This window comes from Rhinichthys klamathensis, unplaced genomic scaffold, assembly GCF_029890125.1.
Source record: "Rhinichthys klamathensis goyatoka isolate OS25496 unplaced genomic scaffold, OSU_Roscu_1.1 h1tg000127l_1, whole genome shotgun sequence".
Lineage (NCBI taxonomy): Eukaryota > Metazoa > Chordata > Actinopteri > Cypriniformes > Leuciscidae > Rhinichthys > Rhinichthys klamathensis.
Genome location: NW_026606664.1, coordinates 4,397,057 through 4,415,543, shown reverse-complemented (window position 1 = coordinate 4,415,543; position 18,487 = coordinate 4,397,057). Strand labels below are relative to the sequence as shown.

The window sequence follows — 18,487 nt, the reverse complement described above, 5'->3', positions numbered from 1 at the left end:
TCCACCCCTCAGAAGTTTGAAGGTTTCAATCCTTGAGCTTCTGGAAAGCAAAGTTCTATATCACTGCAGCCTTTGGCAAGACTTCAAGAAATCATTACGGCATACAGCATACATATTCATATTTACCTTTCTGGCTCTGCGGGTCATAAACCTGAATCCCGAAGAGAGGTGGTCTTTCCGCCCGCATTAGTGCAACATCATTAGATGACAAATCCAGACGGAATATCGAGGCGTTCATGTAATCCGTCCAGAATATGTAATTCTGGTAATGCGCAATCCCAAATGGGTGATTCAACTCTTTCCCGCTGTACACCACCTGTGAAAAGTAGAACACGTTTGTGAGTTACAGGGAAACATTGAGATGAACATAGAGTGGAACAGAGGTGTCTGAGAACTAAAGAACTGACTCACTCATTTACTAACCGTTCTGTGGCTGCCGTTGAGGTAGATTTTCTCTATGTGGTCAAAGTAGGCATCACACCAGTACATGATGCTGGAGGAATGGTCCAGGGTGAGGCCATTGGGCCACAACATGTTGGACGTGACGAAGATCTGGCGGTGAGATCCATCCATCCATGCCTTCTCTATTCGTCCTCTGCTGTCAATTAATTCATCCTCCTCCCAATCTGTCCAATACATCCATCTAAGGAACCCAGTGAGAAAATACATATTTAAGGTCATGAAACCCTGCTGAACAGGACCAGCTTAGACAGGCATACATTTCCATGCTGCTCTGGACAGTTTAATGTGGATTTAATGAATGCCAGAAACCAAACTCAAAAACTTCAGAGTAGCTCATTGGGAAAAAATTTTTTTTTAGCATACTATATTGCAGTGGTGGACAGTAACGAAGTAAATGTAATTCGCTACTGTACTTAAATAGCTTTTTTGCATATCTGTACTTTACTCAAGTATTTAAATTTTGGGAGACTTTTACTTTAACTCCACTACATTTCAAAGTCAAATATCTTACTTTTTACTCAACTACATTTTCAAAATCAGTCATTCCTTTTTATTTATGAGTGGATAAAAACGTAACTGGTCAAACGAGCCACCAATCACAGTACAGCGCGCGCACATTGTTTTGAACTTGCCTTGGCGGTATCTACTAAGCGCGAACCAGCCGTTAAATATGAGAGTTGCGAACATAGATGGTTGTGACAGTGATCTCGCCGCCGCGCGGTCACGTTATTCGTGTAGCTCTCAATAGTTCCAAACAAATCACGTTGACAATGATTTTAAGCGGGACAGAGAGCAGCAGCTATTATTGCAGCAATTATCGGTAAGTATTGACGCATAATGTACATTGCTTACGTTGCCACTAAAATGACTTGCATATAATAGCTTTTTTTTCTTCTGGGGAGTAGCCTAGCAGAAACACTGCATTAATATGTTTTTGTGTTTCATTTTGGAGGGAAATTGGCTGCTCCCATAACATAGAATATTTATATATATATATATATATATATATATATATATGTGTGTGTGTGTGTGTGTGTGTGTGTGTGTGTGTGTGCGCGTGTGTGTGTGTGCGTGTGTGTGTGTGTGTGTGTGTGTATATATATATATATATTTAATGGCGTTGTGCAGGTTTTATGTGAATGTATCATCATAACATTAAGATGTTAATAGTTATGACCATAGGTGCTGGAGAAAAATATATACAGTAAATACTGTAAATGTTTTATACCTTCCTACCTATATGAACAGTCCCCTTCCCTCCAAAATCAAACACACAAAAAATGTATTCAATTCAAATATATATATATATATATATATATATATATACACTCACCGGCCACTTTATTAGGTACACCTGTCCAACTGCTCGTTAACACTTAATTTCTAAGCAGCCAATCACATGGCGGCAACTCAGTGCATTTAGGCATGTAGACATGGTCAAGACAATCTCCTGCAGTTCAAACCGAGCATCAGTATAGGGAAGAAAGTTGATTTGAGTGACTTTGAACGTGGCATGATTGTTGGTGCCAGAAGGGCTGGTCTGAGTATTTCAGAAACTGATAATCTACTGGGATTTTCACGCACAACCATCTCTAGGGTTTACAGAGAATGGTCCGAAAAAGAAAAAACATCCAGTGAGCGGCAGTTCTGTGGGCGGAAATGCCTTGTTGATGCCAGAGGTCAGAGGAGAATGGCCAGACTGGTTCGAGCTGATAGAAGGGCAACAGTGACTGAAATAACCCCTCGTTACAACCGAGGTATGCAGCAAAGCATTTGTGAAGCCACAACACGCACAACCTTGAGGCGGATGGACTACAACAGCAGAAGACTCCACCGGGTACCACTCATCTCCACTACAAATTGGAAAAAGAGGCTACAATTTGCAAGAGCTCACCAAAATTGAACAGTTGAAGACTGGAAAAATGTTGCCTGGTCTGATGAGTCTCGATTTCTGTTGAGACATTCAGATGTTAGAGTCAGAATTTGGCGTAAACAGAATGAGAACATGGAACCATCATGCCTTGTTACCACTGTGCAGGCTGGTGGTGGTGGTGTAATGGTGTGGGGGATGTTTTCCTGGCACACTTTAGGCCCCTTAGTGCCAATTGGGCATCGTTTAAATGCCACGGCCTACCTGAGCATTGTTTCTGACCATGTCCATCCCTTTATGGCCACCATGTACCCATCCTCTGATGGCTACTTCCACCATGTCACAAAGCTCTAATCATTTCAAATTGGTTTCTTGAACATGACAATGAGTTCACTGTACTAAAATGGCCTCCACAGTCACCAGATCTCAACCCAATAGAGCATCTTTGGGATGTGGTGGAACGGGAGATTCGCATCATGGATGTGCAGCCGACAAATCTGCGGCAACTGTGTGATGCCATCATGTCAATATGGACCAAACTCCCTGAGGAATGCTTCCAGCACCTTGTTGAATCTATGCTACGAAGAATTGAGGCAGTTCTGAAGGCAAAAGGGGGTCCAACCCGTTACTAGCATGGGGTACCTAATAAAGTGGCCGGTGAGTGTATATATATATATATATACAGTATACAGTATATATATATATAGCAGTCTAATTAATGTCATTTTATTAATAGATTGGTGTGCCAAGAGTGACATTAGTCTTCACTTAGACTGAGTTCAGCAAGAGTCTTGTGACAAATTATAATAGGACATTATAGCCATAAAAAAATCAAAGTACTTGGATACTTAAGTACATTTGAAGGCAAATACTTTTGTACTTTTACTCAAGTGAATGTTTAAAGGCAGCACTTCTACTTTTACTTGAGTAATATTTTACCTTGAGTATCTTTACTTTTACTCAAGTACATGGTATGTGTACTTCGTCCACCACTGCTATATTGTAGGGAAGCAAAATAATGTCAAAACGCCGGTCTTGGCGAGTATTCACATAAACACAGTCATTTATGTTTTAAGTGAGAAAACGCGTGTGTAAGATACTGTAATAATGGATCCATGCGTCAGGTCTTAAAGTGGCAACAGCCTATTATACCTGCTGCCAAATTATGAGATAATATTAAAAATATCTATATGGCAGCTTTTCCTTATGGTATCGATGTCAAAATTATAACCAGTGAAAATGCTGAGAGACTAGTAACTTTGGAAAAACACTAGCCACAGTGGCTGGTGAGCAAAAAAGCTCATGTCAAGCCCTGGTTGTAACTGGTTTCTAGCTGATCATAAGTTGGTAGACCATCTTGGACCAGCAACAAACTAGCTACAGTAGCAGCTGGTTGTACCAGTTCAAGGTGGTAAAGTTGGTTTTTGGAACGTTGACTAGGTTGGACCAGCGAATGACTGGTTTGGAATACTTAAAGTCCCACTAAATCGCCTTGAAACATGCAGCGTTATTCAATGTGTTGATGTCATTTCCCTTGAAACAGGAAAACAGGGCGGGACATATCAAGCAGCTCCTCCTCTTTTTTTAAAATAGCCAAAAGTGTTTAGTTTAGATCACATCTAGGCCAGAGCCGTTGAGCTTGGTAAAGTCGCATTTGACAGTTTAGGAAAGCAACAGAAAATCTAATGAGAAGCTGAAGTGCAGAGTGATGTCATCAATATCATTGATCCATATTGGTGAAAGTGAGAGACTTTACATTTTGAATGCTTATATCTTCTAAATGCAATTTTTGTCATTGTTTTGGAGCAAACTAGCTTAACCTTAAGGCTAACATATTCATACTAAATTCAATAACCAAGTACCATGTTCCAAAACACAGCTATGATCTTAAGCTGGGTTTGCTCAAAGATGCCTTCTAGAAGACAGGTCACCGTAAAAAAAAAACATCCTTCAAAAGTATTGAGGACAATGTCCCCACTTAACCACCTAAAAACCTAATAAAAAAAAGGCTCTCAAAATTGGATGTTATTAATACTTCATTCTTTGGGAGCCAAAACTTTTTGTTCTGCAACTCTTACAAGGTCCTATTTTTCCAAGTTCAAACCTCTCACATTTCACCACATAAACTTAACACTGTGACACGGCCTTGCGCATTTGAACACAGCCTAACATAACATGACAGAGGGAATCAACTCCCCCACTCATATTCAGTGACCTGTTGAATAACTCATGAGGCAGGGCTTTGAGTGACAGCACCTGCTGTGAACAGGAAAATCGTCCGAGTGATGGAGAGGGAGAGCAAATGCGATCAGGACCTAGAGTCATAACAGCTAATCCTCCATCTTATCATGTTAGCACAGACAGGAAATGACATGCGTACATGTGATACGGAAGGACGGACATGGAAAGGACAGTTTTTAGAGAGTGAAATGGGATTTGAAAGGGGGGAGATTAAGCTGGGATAGGTATTGAATATTCAGCATACCGGCAGCTAAAGCTTAAGCGGTGATCCGAAGTTCAAAAAAAAAACTTGGACTGCTTGAAACGTTAAACCAATTTCCAGTAACACAATTGCAGATTAATTGCAGATTAAAACTGATTACTCGTAATTATTCCAAAAACTCCAAGTCTTTTTTGCAAATGATCTAAAATTCTAAGACATCGAAGCTATTAAAAAACAGACTACCCAATCCAAAAACCCATTACGAGGATAGACATGTCAAGTGTACAGCACACGGAAAAGAAGTCACTAAAATATAAGCAGAAACCAGAACCTGCCTTTAAACTTTTAAACCTCTTAAGTCAGGCTTCACCGTTCTGCCAAGACAGCGATTTGCAGTCATGGTCTCTCCATATTCCCTTTAAGCTTTTCCATCTGAGCAATGACATCGAATAAGGATGTTCACATTAGCTCGCTTTGACACAATGGTACTTCTGCTATTTACTCTCTTTCATTTAAATGAACAACAATATTGAATAAATGTATGTTTGTTAACTCGGCATCATTTCAAAGAAGTTGACACCAGAAAGTACCATGGTATATAGTAGTACCATGTTTTTTTAGTATTATTATCTGATACCAGCCCTTTGTTAAAGAAAACAAAGAAAGCACACGGTTATTGAAATTTCTTGATGAAATCTCTAAGCGCAAAGGGCAAACATCCCCGCCCCCCAGTGCGCTCTAAATGGCTGGATTTTGTCCAAGGCTTTAGCAGACTGAAATCCCTGCAGAAGAAGCTTTTAAATGCTGCTGTAAGCAGGAAAGGTATCATGGGCTTACCCATTTAGAGGATCCACAACAATGGCTCTGGGATGAGACATATTGCCTTCTAAAAGCGTTCTCCTGGTCTGAGAGGGCCGTTCCAGCCCGGCCACGTTGATGGTCTTTCTATAACCGTCATTTGTCCATAACAGGTTGTTACCGATCCAGTCCACCGAAATACCCTCAACATTATCCAGCTCTGGAGAAAGAGAAGCAGAAATAAATTGAGAAAATGTTGTTCTTTTTGCTTGATAACATCAAAGACAGCTCAATTAATCACTGTCCTCCTCTAATTCTTCCTAGTGGAATTATGCGGTATCGACCAGCGAGATTGCCCGACAACTGAATTGCACAAAATGTATGATGAATAACATCCCATTTGGAAAACATCGGCAACAGAAGCGCTCAAGTACAGGTGGCCTGCTTCTACCGTACCATGCCGCATGGTTGCACAGATGATTCATTACAGAGCCAGAGCGAAAATGAGTTCGTTAGAGAATATTTAACTGCTTTTTCCACAATAAAACTGCGGTAAGGCTCAACAGACTTACACAAAAGCAAACATTAATCTCTCAGAATAAAGCATAGGGTAAGTCATGAATGATAAAACATACCGTCCTTAAGGATCGTTTCCCGAGCGGTTCCATCAGTCTTCTGGCGTCCGATTAGGAAGCTTGTGGTGTCGGCAAAGTAGATGTAGCTACTCTCTGCATGGAAGTCCAGCGCTCTGGGACTCACAAGCCCTTCGATTTGAATCAAATGTTCATCGCCAGACTTGATATTCATATCCAGACCTCGGATAACCCCGGGTCGTCCTTTTCCGTAAAACAGGAACAGCTCGTTCTTTGGTTCTGAGAAGACACGATTACCCAAGTAAACAAATGCAGTGGCAGAACGTAATAAGCCTTCTGCCACAGTACTGTCAGAGCTTAATTAATTGACATAATTAGCCTCCGTTTTCAATTCAGTTCTGCAAATTAAAGCCTTTGACAAAAATGTATCCAAAGCAAGAGGCTCAAGCTAATTACATTAGTTTAATTAAAACCAGAATTAGTTCCACTGATTCGGTTCTATCGAATCAATCATCTTTTGGTGCATAACAGTTACATTGTGTTTGTAATTGTATCTGAGTGTGTGTGTGTGTGTGTGTGTGTGTGTGTGTGTGTGTGTGTGTGTGTGTGTGTGTGTGTGTGTGTGTGTGTGTGTGTGTGTGTGTGTGTGTGTGTGTGTGTGTCTGTGTGTGTGTGTGTGTGTGTGTGTGTGTGTGTGTGTGTGTGTGTGTGCGTGCGTGTGCGTGTGTGTGTGTGTGTGTGTGTGTGTGTGTGTGTGTGTGTGTGTGTGTGTGTGTGTAAAAAAGTAACCAGGGATAAATAGGGTCCTAAGTGGGGGCAGTAAAATGAGGGACACATGTGTATGAAGCACAATGTTTTCGAAATGCATTACTTACGAGCTGAAATGCTACAAACATGATGATTGCAATTATTATTAGGTCTGACAGTGAGATCCAGGGAGACAAAGAAAATTGGATGAAGGAATAGAGGAACCCAGCTAGAACAATTGTGTTTGTATAACTTTAAACGGGACTGAAGCCAAATTATTTCTTTGTGTGAGAAAGGTACAGAAATTTCAGCCGTTATTGACTCTCGAATCAAAAGCAACCATTCTGCTGCTCTCAAAACAAATATGGCAGAGGTTTCATTGCATGCAATTCGGTCATGAGATGCGAGAATCAATGACGCACAATGTTATTAATGCCCCCTAGGGTAAGACAGACAGAAATTTCAGTTCTGGGTGAACTACAGTACTTTAAATAACCATGTCGTAATGCATGTCCTTGCATAATCCAGTGAATTGAATAATTTACAAATGAATGATACTTCAACTCATTCATAACGAATGAATGACGAGTCTGGAATCAGTCTGGAAACAGCATCACATTATAACACTTGAGATAAAAACAAAACACTCAATTGGATGAGCTACATTCAAAGCCACTATAACATAGCCTATACACACCTGCATTTGACGCCCATCAGTTGAGTATTATATGATTGCTGCAATCTGGGTGACACATCGCAGTTATGAATAATATCAATGGATGTAAATGTGGAAAGTCACCTGGTGACACACTCTCGTAATAATTTGTACACGGTTACGAAATTGACAGATAAATAATCTGGCTTGTACAAAATGTTTTTCAAGTTATAATCATGGTTACAGTAGGTTTAAGGGTTTAGGTAAGGGATTGAACTTTAGGTTTAGGTTAGGTTTAGTACTTGACGGCATTTCTTATTTTAAACGTTACAGTAAAGTTTACCATACAATTACTTTTAATTTTTTACTCTGAAGTGGAGTGAGCTTCCATAGCATGAATAAACGTAGATATTGCAGATTTTACAGAAATTACAGTAAAAATTGTATCTTTCAATTGAAAACACACACATAGTTTCTTAGTTTGAGTCATCTATGTTGGGCCTCATTCATGGAACACGAGCAGAAGATATTGCTGTATTGTTTGCAAACCAAATTGTAGTTGTACATAAATTGTTGCATATAAAAACGTAGGTGAAAAAATATGACATTTTACAGAGAAATTCAGTCTGCTCTTGTTTCACGAATAACTGATTCTAATAGTATAATTTCAGTACAATTCTGTCCAAAACCATTAAAACGCATTATTATGAATTCTAATTAGACCGTTTTGGATATACAATTGTTTGACTGATATAGAAAACAAAGCAAATTTACGATATTTTGGGATTTTCATTACTGGGTACATCGTAATTCGTACACTACGTTAAAACTGTAGGTAATATATTTAAGGTGCTAAATGATTTGCAATTTTTGTTTTACTGTTAAAGTGGTCTACCATCTGAAGTTCGGGAGAAACTTTAAAATCATCTGATGTAGCCCTACACACCCAAAAACACACACATATTCTCTGATAGTCAATGATCCTGATGCCAAGAGACAAAACATATCAATTTCCCATGTATTCCTCCCTAATGTGCTGAACGTGCGCTATTAATCACAGAAACGTGTCCATTCTTCAGCGTCTTGGGCCTCTATAAATTTGGTCATAAATTTCCATTTCGACAAACCCACAAGGGCCATCTGTCTGATATATGGCTTCAGATAGCAGCACCCTTTCCCTTGGGAATACCCTTAAAACCATTTACATGAGAAACCCGTCTCCAAGATGCTAATCAGACACCTAGGAGCTTCAAGAGGAGGAGAGAGGAAAGAGAAATTGGCATTTTGCGACCCTCACTTTTGCAGGACTTCCCGTCGCTGGCAAGGACGTGGCCAGTCCGGCAGCGACATACGCGTGATTTGTAGTTGTGGCTCAGGAGACAGATATGCGAGCATCCACCTTTTCGTCCGTGTGGGTCAGGGCTGCATGAGTGAGTCCTGACTGGAGAAAGAGAAAGGTCAGCATCAAGGAGCGAGCATTGCTACATACCAAATGCTAAATGCGAAATGTTAAAAAGATAACTAATTGTGTATACAGGAAAGAGTCGGGCCTATAAACTTTTAAAATGGAGAAGAAAACACTTTCCATATTGGTTTATGTCAAAAATTAAACTCTACGATATTTTGACACAAATTCATTAATTACTTTGCAATATGGCTAAATACCCATACAAAGTTTAGTCCAGTGTTTTTTCTCTGTTTTAGGATGATAAAATGATTAGAACGGTGTTTCACACACAGTAGGGAAAACAATTATACATGCTACATAAAATATGCTAAATGCTAAATATTAAAAGCCAACCAAAGAGGCGTTTACACGAAACGGATTCAAACTAAAAACGGAAAACTTTTTATGCGTTTCATTAACACGACAATGACGTTTTGGGGGCCTGAAAATGGAAACTTTTGAAAACAGGTTTTCAAAGTGCACATTTGTGAAAATGATACCATTATCGTCTCTGTGTAAACTACAAAAACTCGAATTTGTGAAAACGGTGATGTTATGCGCATGCGTAGTGTTTCTTTACAAAGTGACATCGCCAACTACTGGCCTGGCATGAATAATACAGCGCTTTTAGTCATTTTTGCGGATCATTGTGGACGGTAGAGATGCGCGGATGGGCTATTATTTCATCCGCAACCGCATCACATAACTCATCATCCGTCCGCCATCCATCCGCACCAACGTTTTTGACCAATTTTCAAAACCGCACCCGCCCGCCATCCGCTGATACAAGGCGCTGCTGATGACAGCCGCGAGACTAGAAACCGCCCGCCACCCGCCCGAATTTAATTAAAATATTTTTTTCGTCACGCAGTGTTGTTTTCGTCAACGATGACGAAAACGAAATGATTTCGTTGACGCACTTTTTTTTTATGACGATAACGCGACGATGACTAGCTAAAAATGGCTCTAAGGTAACTAAACATGACGAGACGTTTTCGAGTTTTCGTTGACAAGACGAGACGGAACGAAAATGATTATAAGTCTGACGTTCACAATCACACGCATGTCATTTCTGCCTATTTTGCGTGAAATCTGTCTGTTTTGAGCTAAAAAAAAAGTATCAGCAATGCTGCCGCTTCCTATCCTTGTTTTGGGTACGCCCACCACCCATGCCGTGCGCGCACCAGATTCCACACAACAACAACAACACACAGCGGCTGCGGCTGGTCACTCGCCACACATCTTCGAAGGACCACGGCGGCGATCGAAGCCAATAGACGGGCTTGATGGTCGGAAACGACGAGATGATTTATGGACATACTTTCAGTTTCAGTATAATCCAGCGGTTCAAAGTGTGGGGCGCGCCCCACTGGCGTGATAGGTCTCCTCCAAACGGGAGGAAATTTTCCGTTTTATGCCTTTGTATCTTTATTCGCTCATGGCGTCCTTATCGTCAACTTCAATTTTGCTGCGACACCGAAAACACCAGTTTATTAATAAACAATTAAATGTCTCCTTGCTATTTTTTTACACATTCATAATCATTACTTTTGCCGGTTCTTTGTGGCAAGCTTTATGCGCGCGGTCGTGCGCTTGAGTGCGGCTATAACGCTCATTATCCTGTATAGCCTATTTAAGTAATTAAATTAATATAAAGGGACGATTTTCCACTAATGGCTTAAATGAACAACTACTAGTCGACTAGAATAAAAACTTTAGTCGGAGGCAGCTCTTATTCCACATATTCTCGAACCAGCAGGCCATTCTGGGTTCAGCGCGCGAGCCTGAGCTGAATGAGCGAGCCGAGGAATATTCAGAAATGCGCTCTCCGCTCACATGCTCTGATCGGAACAAAGGAATATTACAATAATGAATCATTATTTTATATCTTATACACTGCCCATACACTACCCATCATTTTAATCCCATATCAAACACAGTATGTTATGTCTATCTATTTTTTAAAAATCACGTTTTTATGTATAGGCTAAAGGCAGAGAGCTGTGTGCATTCTTCTTCCCTTTGCCACATCATATCTCTGTGAGATGGGCTTTTCAGCTGTTTCAGTTTCACTGAAAACAAAGTACAGATCTCAGCTGAACATTGAGCATGACTTTTGAGAAATTGTGCAATGCAAAACAGGCTCATTGCAGACACTAATGTAGGGATAAATAGACCTGTCTTGCCAAATGGATTTCTATTCTTTTCTCTTTTTTTTTTACAGATTGCAAAGTGGCACTTTTATTTCTTTTCCATTTTTGAACTTGATACAAATTGACACAGCTGCACTTTTATTTTCTCTATTTTTTAAAGACTATTTTTTATTTTATTTTACTAAAATTGACTAAAACATGACTAAAACTTGACTAAAACCTTTTTTTGTTTTCGTCGACTAAAACTTGACTAAAACGATTTAGTTTATAAGTGACTAAAATGTGACTAAAACTAAAAAGCATTTTCGTCCAAAAGACTAAGACTAAAACTAAAAGGGCTGCCAAAAACAACACTGTCGTCACGTCATCCGCCCGATCCGCGGTTTATCCGCGGAGTCCGCGGCTATAACCGCCAACCGCGCATCTCTAGTGGACGGGGATCAAAACTTTTACGTTTTTAGTACATAGGCTAGTTGCGTGTAAACATGCCCTAAATTGTGTATTACGGATCCCCGCACATGCCCTGCGTAAAAAAAAAAAATGCATGTTGTGACCACGAATAACAATTTGTTCCCACGACTTACTATCGGCACGTTTACACACAACAATGTTTTTCCTTTGCATTTTTCTCGTACAGACGACAACATTGTCAAAACGATCCCCGTTCACACTGATCCGCAAAAAAACGACTAAAAGCGCTGATTTATTCATGCCAGGCCAGAAGTTGGCAATGTCCCTTTGTAAAGAAAATCTACGCGCCTATAGACTGAACACGTAAATTATCTTGCGCATGACGTCACCGTTTTCACAAGAGATGATTTTTTTTAGTTTTCACAGTTTCCTCTTACTCTAGTTTACACAGAGATGATGACAGTATCGTTTTCAAAAACTTGCACTTTGAAACCTGCTTTATTCCTTTTCAGGCCCCCAAAACGACGTTGTTGAGTAAATGAATATGCATATGCATATATCCGTTTAGTTGAAAAATTCCCTCATTTTAAGTAAATTGTGCACATGATATAATAATTAGTTCCCTTGTTTTACTAAATCGTGAGCACAATATACTCAATTGTTCACTTGTTTTACAAAATCATGGTCACGTTGTAATAATTTGTCCCCTTGTTTTAATTAAATCAAAATATTATGTGATATGTCAGTTCATTGTAGTATTATGGATATTTTTGTACAATAAAACCCATTACATTTGATTTAAAGCATTGAGTACAAACTCTTCATCTACTACTCTTTAAACTAAATCATCTTAAAAACTCTTTACTTCCCCAAATTGCGACGTTATGATTTTATTTAGCACAGTTGCAACTTTGTATCTCACAGTGTAATGGTATTTCTTATTTTAAACTTCACAGTTGCTTTTATTGTTTTACTCTGAAGTGGAACAGCCTTCCATAGCATAGATAAAAGTAAATATTGCAGCTTTTAGAGAAATTGCAGTAAAAACACCATCTTCAAAAACACTCAGACTTCGTTTGGTTGTAAATTTATTAGCCGGTTTGTGAGATATTTTGGTTTACCTCATTCATGAAACACGAGCAGAGCGTTTATTGATTAGTCGCAAATGTAACAACATACGTAACAACATTTTAAACAAATTAATTCTGCTCTTGTTTTTCATGAATAACAGATACTAGTAGCATTTCAGTATAATTTAGTACTTCAGTATAAATAAGTCATCGCTATTTTTAAATATGAGTGAATGCTGATTATATTAGTTACACTCCCACGACAAGTTTACCTGTAGGTTGAGCCAGTCTGTGATAAACTCGGACGGCTTTGGCACTTTCCAAAGTGGTAACGGTGTTCGTGTCACTGCCGTTGAAGCGATTTATCCTAAATATGTCCACTTTGCTCTCTCTGGAGGGTTCAGAGCACGTCGCAAACAAGTAATCTTCAAATAGCGCTAATCCGTACAGGTGCGACACCTGGAGAGAGAAACACAGGAATGGAGAGAGAGAAAGACTCATCTAGAGGCCATGGCACCTCTTCGACTTAATTCTGAACGTGACACAAATACGTCTGCTTAAATTCGCTTCTTTAATCCATCCAATGTAACCTTAGCTGAATAAACAGCAGCCCTGAGTCAGACACCAGTTGAAATATGCAGGGATCTTTGATGTCACATCTGTGCTACAAATTACCGACGGGTACCGTTGAGGCTTTGATTTCGAGGAGAAAGACTGATGAGAAAAACAAATGAGTTAGCGGTAGTAGAGTTCATTTCAGGTTATCTTTCAGTGCCAGCTTTGAGAAAAAAGTCCCAATATAACCTCCGATAAAGGTCCCAGGGAATATGCTAGAGCTGAACCTTGCAGGAAATGGATGAACAAATCAATAATAAAAAAAACACACAAAAGAGTTGTAGTGTGAAGCCAGGACTCGGCAAGGTCAAAACAACCCGATGTTCATCCAGGCTAACAGTTCTGACATGGGACAATGAGATGGCTACAGAAATGTCAAGGAAAACAAGCCCTAACTTTGCATCCATGCGATCAATTTACATAAATGGCCCCCGTTTGGCTGCATACTTCCTGTGATTTCACAAGTAGCATGTTGATCCTGGGACTTTTCCTATCAAAAATAACTATTCATTGGATTTGACAGGTTAGTGGCATAAAATCTTTGAAAGATTACTCCAGGGTTCAGTGTCACATGACCCTTGAGAAATAGTTATAATATGATGATTTGCTGCTCAAGAAACATTTCTTATTATTATCAATGCCAAATATTTCGTGTGGAAATAGTGATACATTTTTCAGGATTCTTTGATTAATAGAATGTTCAAAAGAACAGCATTTATTTGAAAAAGAAACATGTTACATTATACATGTCTTTACTGTCAATTTAATGCGTTATTGCTAAATAAAAAGATTAATTTAATTTCTTTAAAAAAAATAGCTCATGGATGGATGGATGGATGGATGGATAAACTTTCTATAAAAGTATTTGCAGACACGTCTGCACCATTATTTAAACATTATTTAAACTCTTTGTATTCTGGTATATTATTCTTGTCTAATCTAGTTCTTAATTATTTTAATTAGTCCGCCCCTAAAAAGAATGCAAAAATACAACAAACTGTGTTTTGTCGATTTACATGGGCATCAGACGGTCTCTTCCTGACCGGTAAGAGTGGTCGGTTGTTGGCTAGAATATGATCCAGTGTGGACCAGATCTAACGCTGATCAATCAAAGATCTGACTATGCGAGACTAAGTAGAGGGTTATGGATAGCGCTCAGGGATGCAAACACATGTATGGTCAAAAAAGAGCGAGGTAATCGAAGCCCTCGCCCCGCGGCAAATATCCAGATACTTACATTGCCACCAACCCCTGCCATCCCCGGCCCACCCCTATAGGTACAGAGTAAAATGAAATTCAGATAAAGTTTTGCCAAAAAATGTTTTATAAAAAGATAAACCTCACATATTTCAGCCTTTAAATCATTTTTATAAAAAGAATGAGTCAAAAAAGATAAATTACTGACATTTACAATGCACATTAGCTTATCTTTTATTATCAATAGTAAAATTCGGTCCGATTTTCCCGTGGCGTTTGTCGTTGCTATGCAACCATGCACTGCGCTCTCCACAACGACAAAGAAGTTTAATGGTGTGTTTACTTGCTATGGAAAATATATGATATTTTCCACTTGTGAACTGGTATTTACCAGTGTGTTGCGTTCAAGTGCTTTTGTTGTCGTAATGTGGTAAAAAGATGGAGATCCAGACCTGTTATTTAGCTAAAACTATTTTAGATTGCTTAAGTCATCTGCTACAGCAAGAAAATTATTTTATCAAAACTCAAACGGTAAATAATATGCTGTATATTTTCTAGATCATGAATAGTACATATTTTTACCATTCACAACTCTTGCGTTGCTCTACGCCCTTTTGAAAAGGTCAAAGGTAATCTCATCTCGGCAACTCGTGCATCAAAATATTCTACGATTTGCCCAGTGGAAAATACCACATGAGGGCTTTTGGTATTTACCATAATTACCATAGCACGTGAACGCACCATTAGTAGCTAATGGATTTCCACCACCGATAAACGCGCTGCATTCTGAAAAGTTGAGGTGTTTTCATCTCGCTGCGCCTGGAAAAAGTGAGCGCGTCGTTTCAATTATGAGCGCGCTTGCCGCGCACCCAAATTTGAAATAACGAACTTGAGCGTGCAAAAGACACAACATGTGAATGGTCGCGAGCTACCAGTAGCTCGTGGTCTGATTGGAGGTAGCTCGCGATCGAGGTGTTGGAGACCACTGCCATAGACATAGATACGCAGCAAGAAGAAACACTAGTGGTTCACGCTTGCACGCATACTGCTGTTTAGGTGTGCAGTGTTCTGATTTGCTCATTTCCTTGTTTGGTGGAGGCAATCCAGAATTACTGTTGGTGAAATTATAATCAGCCCCCCGACCCCCCGCCCTTAAAAAAAAAACTCTTTGGATCTGCACGATTCACATAAGTCACCCAAAATGACGTGAAAAAAGCGGGAGGCGCCGAAAAGCGTGCTGTTTGCATCCCTGAGTGTTGACAGGAAAGTTGTTCCAGGACCAACAAAAGATTGGTGAATTAACAGTCACCTCTATTGCATTTAAAAATTAAATCCAACAACTAATCAACAGTAAAAGCTAATTTTCCAAATCCAAATACTTAAAAAACCCAAGCAGAATCAACAGCACCCCAAGCGAGACGATACTTAGCATGAAAAACGTCTGAAATTGATACGAATGCTGGTCTTCAACTACAGTTATCACATCACGTAAACCATGAACACCTGCACGCAGGCGCTTTCCAAAAGGAATTTTCTAAGTATTGCATCTGGGTATTAGTTAACACCAGATGTCTCATAACACTGATAAACACAGCCGCGGATGGATTATCTATTGTTTTCGAGAAAAATGCACACAAGTTTGACAGCGCCCTTGGCCCGTTCTATGAACTATGGATGAAATTTATACTGAATTTATGAAGCTATGAATTTTGTATCACCATACTTTTGGGCCCGTTGAAGGGGCAATGGAGAGAGGCCAAACTTTATAGCCTTCAAAATAAACTGCTTTAAGAGTTATTCAAAGAAGCATCATCTATCACAGCTTTACTGCTGACTATTAAGGCTGTTGGGTAAAAAAATCCACAGGAAGTTTTTCTGTATAGTTAAGTTGTTTAGAGGTCACACTTCTTTGTAGGTTTGGAACCGTTCGTCTTACCGAGTTGCCTTGGATGATCGTGTGTCTGTTCTTGCCATTGTAATCAACAACTTCGATAAAATCCAGATAAGCGTCCGCCCAGTAGACGAGCTTCTTGACCAAGTCCAATGTCACGGCGGTCGGCTGTTCAGTTTTGTACTCCACTATCCTGGTTCGGTTGGTGCCGTCCATGTTGCAGCGCTCCACTTTGGCTATAGTCCCGTAGTCCGTAAAAAACAGTTTTCTAGGGGGTGAGAACACATCAGGTTTTAAACCGGAATCTACAACCTGCCTGACGTAAAAGAAATCAAAAGTCAAGGCCATTTAAGATTTAATCAATCCCCTCATTCCCAAACAGTGTTGTGTCAGAGCTGAACGCTCACAGTAGCAACAGCGCAATTAAAGCGAGCCACTCTGAGCAAGAGCTGAATGAATGGGCCGCAGTATGATATTTCTTTTTCAACTAACACATACTGACAGAGGAATAAGAGAGGGGGAGGTCATCCGCATTACTACGCACGACAATTGTGGCACAGAAACGGTCCACACCGTTTGAAACTGCTCAAAACAGCATGCACAACTCAGCACTGCATACAAATGACTGTTTACCAAGAGACCAAAGAGTTTCTCACGTCACAGAAGCGTAGATGACTCGACATCAGATAAGGATGATTTATTTACGCCTATGAAAATTTGAATCGCGAGTCTCCTCCGTGTCGTGTGATCATTTTAAGATAGCTGAATATCTATGTTTAGGTCAAAGAATTATGAACAATTTGTTTGGAGAGGGTTCTAAAAGGTCATATTTACTGTGATTTGACTTTCTAGATGGTAAACCTCTTTCAGTTGGCCAGTTAGACTTCAGTGACCGTGTAATGAAAGTAAGGGTGGGCGTTATGACCTTGATGATCACTTGAGTATTTGATCTCATAATATTTTGTTACTTTTGTTTTGTAATGTAAAGGCAAATTGTTTATATATAACTATTACTACTAAAAATAATATAAAGAATATAAACTCTTTATTCCATTTAAACTATTTATTTAACTACTGATTATTATTATTATTACAAATACTTATTTCATTTGTATTTAATAAAATTATTACTATATATTAAATATTTTCTATTTATTTATCAAAAGTTTAATATAAAATATTTATTAAACTAAGTAAATATAAAACATTATTATTTATTATTATTATATAAACTCTATTTGTATTAACTATTTATTAAACTATTGATTATTCTTATTAGTTATAATAGTAGTAGTAATTAATAGTTCAATATAAAACATTATTATTAGTAGTAGAAGTAGTACTAATTACTAATTTATTAAATGTAATATAATAATTTACGAATTAAAGGTACTTTATCACATTTGATTATTTGCTCATTTTATTCAAAAAAAATTTGTAAAACAGCTTTTTTGTTTGTTTGTAACACTTGAGTAAAGTTAATATAATAAAATAAATAGTCCAGACTCGCAATTGGTATGGTAGATATATTTGTATTACATACATAAATAATTCAATTTCTTAATGTCATTTTTATAAATGAATCATTAAAAAAATATTTATTTATTTATTTATTTGTTTATTATATCCAGAGCAAAGGCTCATTGTTACCATCTCATGTATAGTATACTGTAAATGGCCAGTCATGAATAAAAGGACTTAATGGTTGTCTTAGTGATCGTACCCCATGATGGGATCCAGCGCTAGGCCTTTTGGGTTCTGGATGTCCAGGTCAATGATGGTGACACACGCATCTCCCTGTTCGCTGCACACAAATATTCGGTCGTTCACTCTGTCTATGAAGTAGAAGTTTCCTGTTAACCAGTCGATGGCCATATGCTCCACATCTACATGGGAGAAAAAATTGCATTTTTATACATGTGTTACACACTCTGACACCAGCACAGTACCATGACCTGGTAGTTAGAAACAATTAAAAATTCATGCATGTTTCAAAAAAGCAACAACTGACATTCAGCGACTTGACATGCACACTTGACACACTTAACCTTCTGACATTAAACACTTCATTAGCAGATCATTAAACACTTCAAGAGGTAAAAAGAAAGTGGGGAAAAAAGGCTAATGAGAAAATT

At 38.8% G+C, this 18,487-nt stretch overlaps 1 protein-coding gene across 4 annotated transcripts in view; it reads right to left on the bottom strand.

The window, feature by feature from the left end:
- lrp1ba (low density lipoprotein receptor-related protein 1Ba) overlaps nucleotides 1–18,487 on the bottom strand; it is a 320,154-nt gene that overhangs the window by 176,932 nt on the left and 124,735 nt on the right. For 3 of the 4 annotated variants that reach the window (XM_056256617.1, XM_056256618.1, XM_056256619.1), the window contains 8 exons: nucleotides 18,076–18,238; nucleotides 16,398–16,620; nucleotides 12,922–13,108; nucleotides 8,866–9,009; nucleotides 6,209–6,445; nucleotides 5,613–5,793; nucleotides 424–643; nucleotides 127–316 (listed from right to left, as the gene is read on the bottom strand). In XM_056256617.1, coding sequence (XP_056112592.1) covers nucleotides 127–316; nucleotides 424–643; nucleotides 5,613–5,793; nucleotides 6,209–6,445; nucleotides 8,866–9,009; nucleotides 12,922–13,108; nucleotides 16,398–16,620; nucleotides 18,076–18,238 — 1,545 coding nt within the window. Of the gene's footprint in view, nucleotides 1–126; nucleotides 317–411; nucleotides 644–5,612; nucleotides 5,794–6,208; nucleotides 6,446–8,865; nucleotides 9,010–12,921; nucleotides 13,109–16,397; nucleotides 16,621–18,075; nucleotides 18,239–18,487 lie in introns of those variants that run through there. The other variant, XM_056256620.1, reaches the window with a different exon arrangement.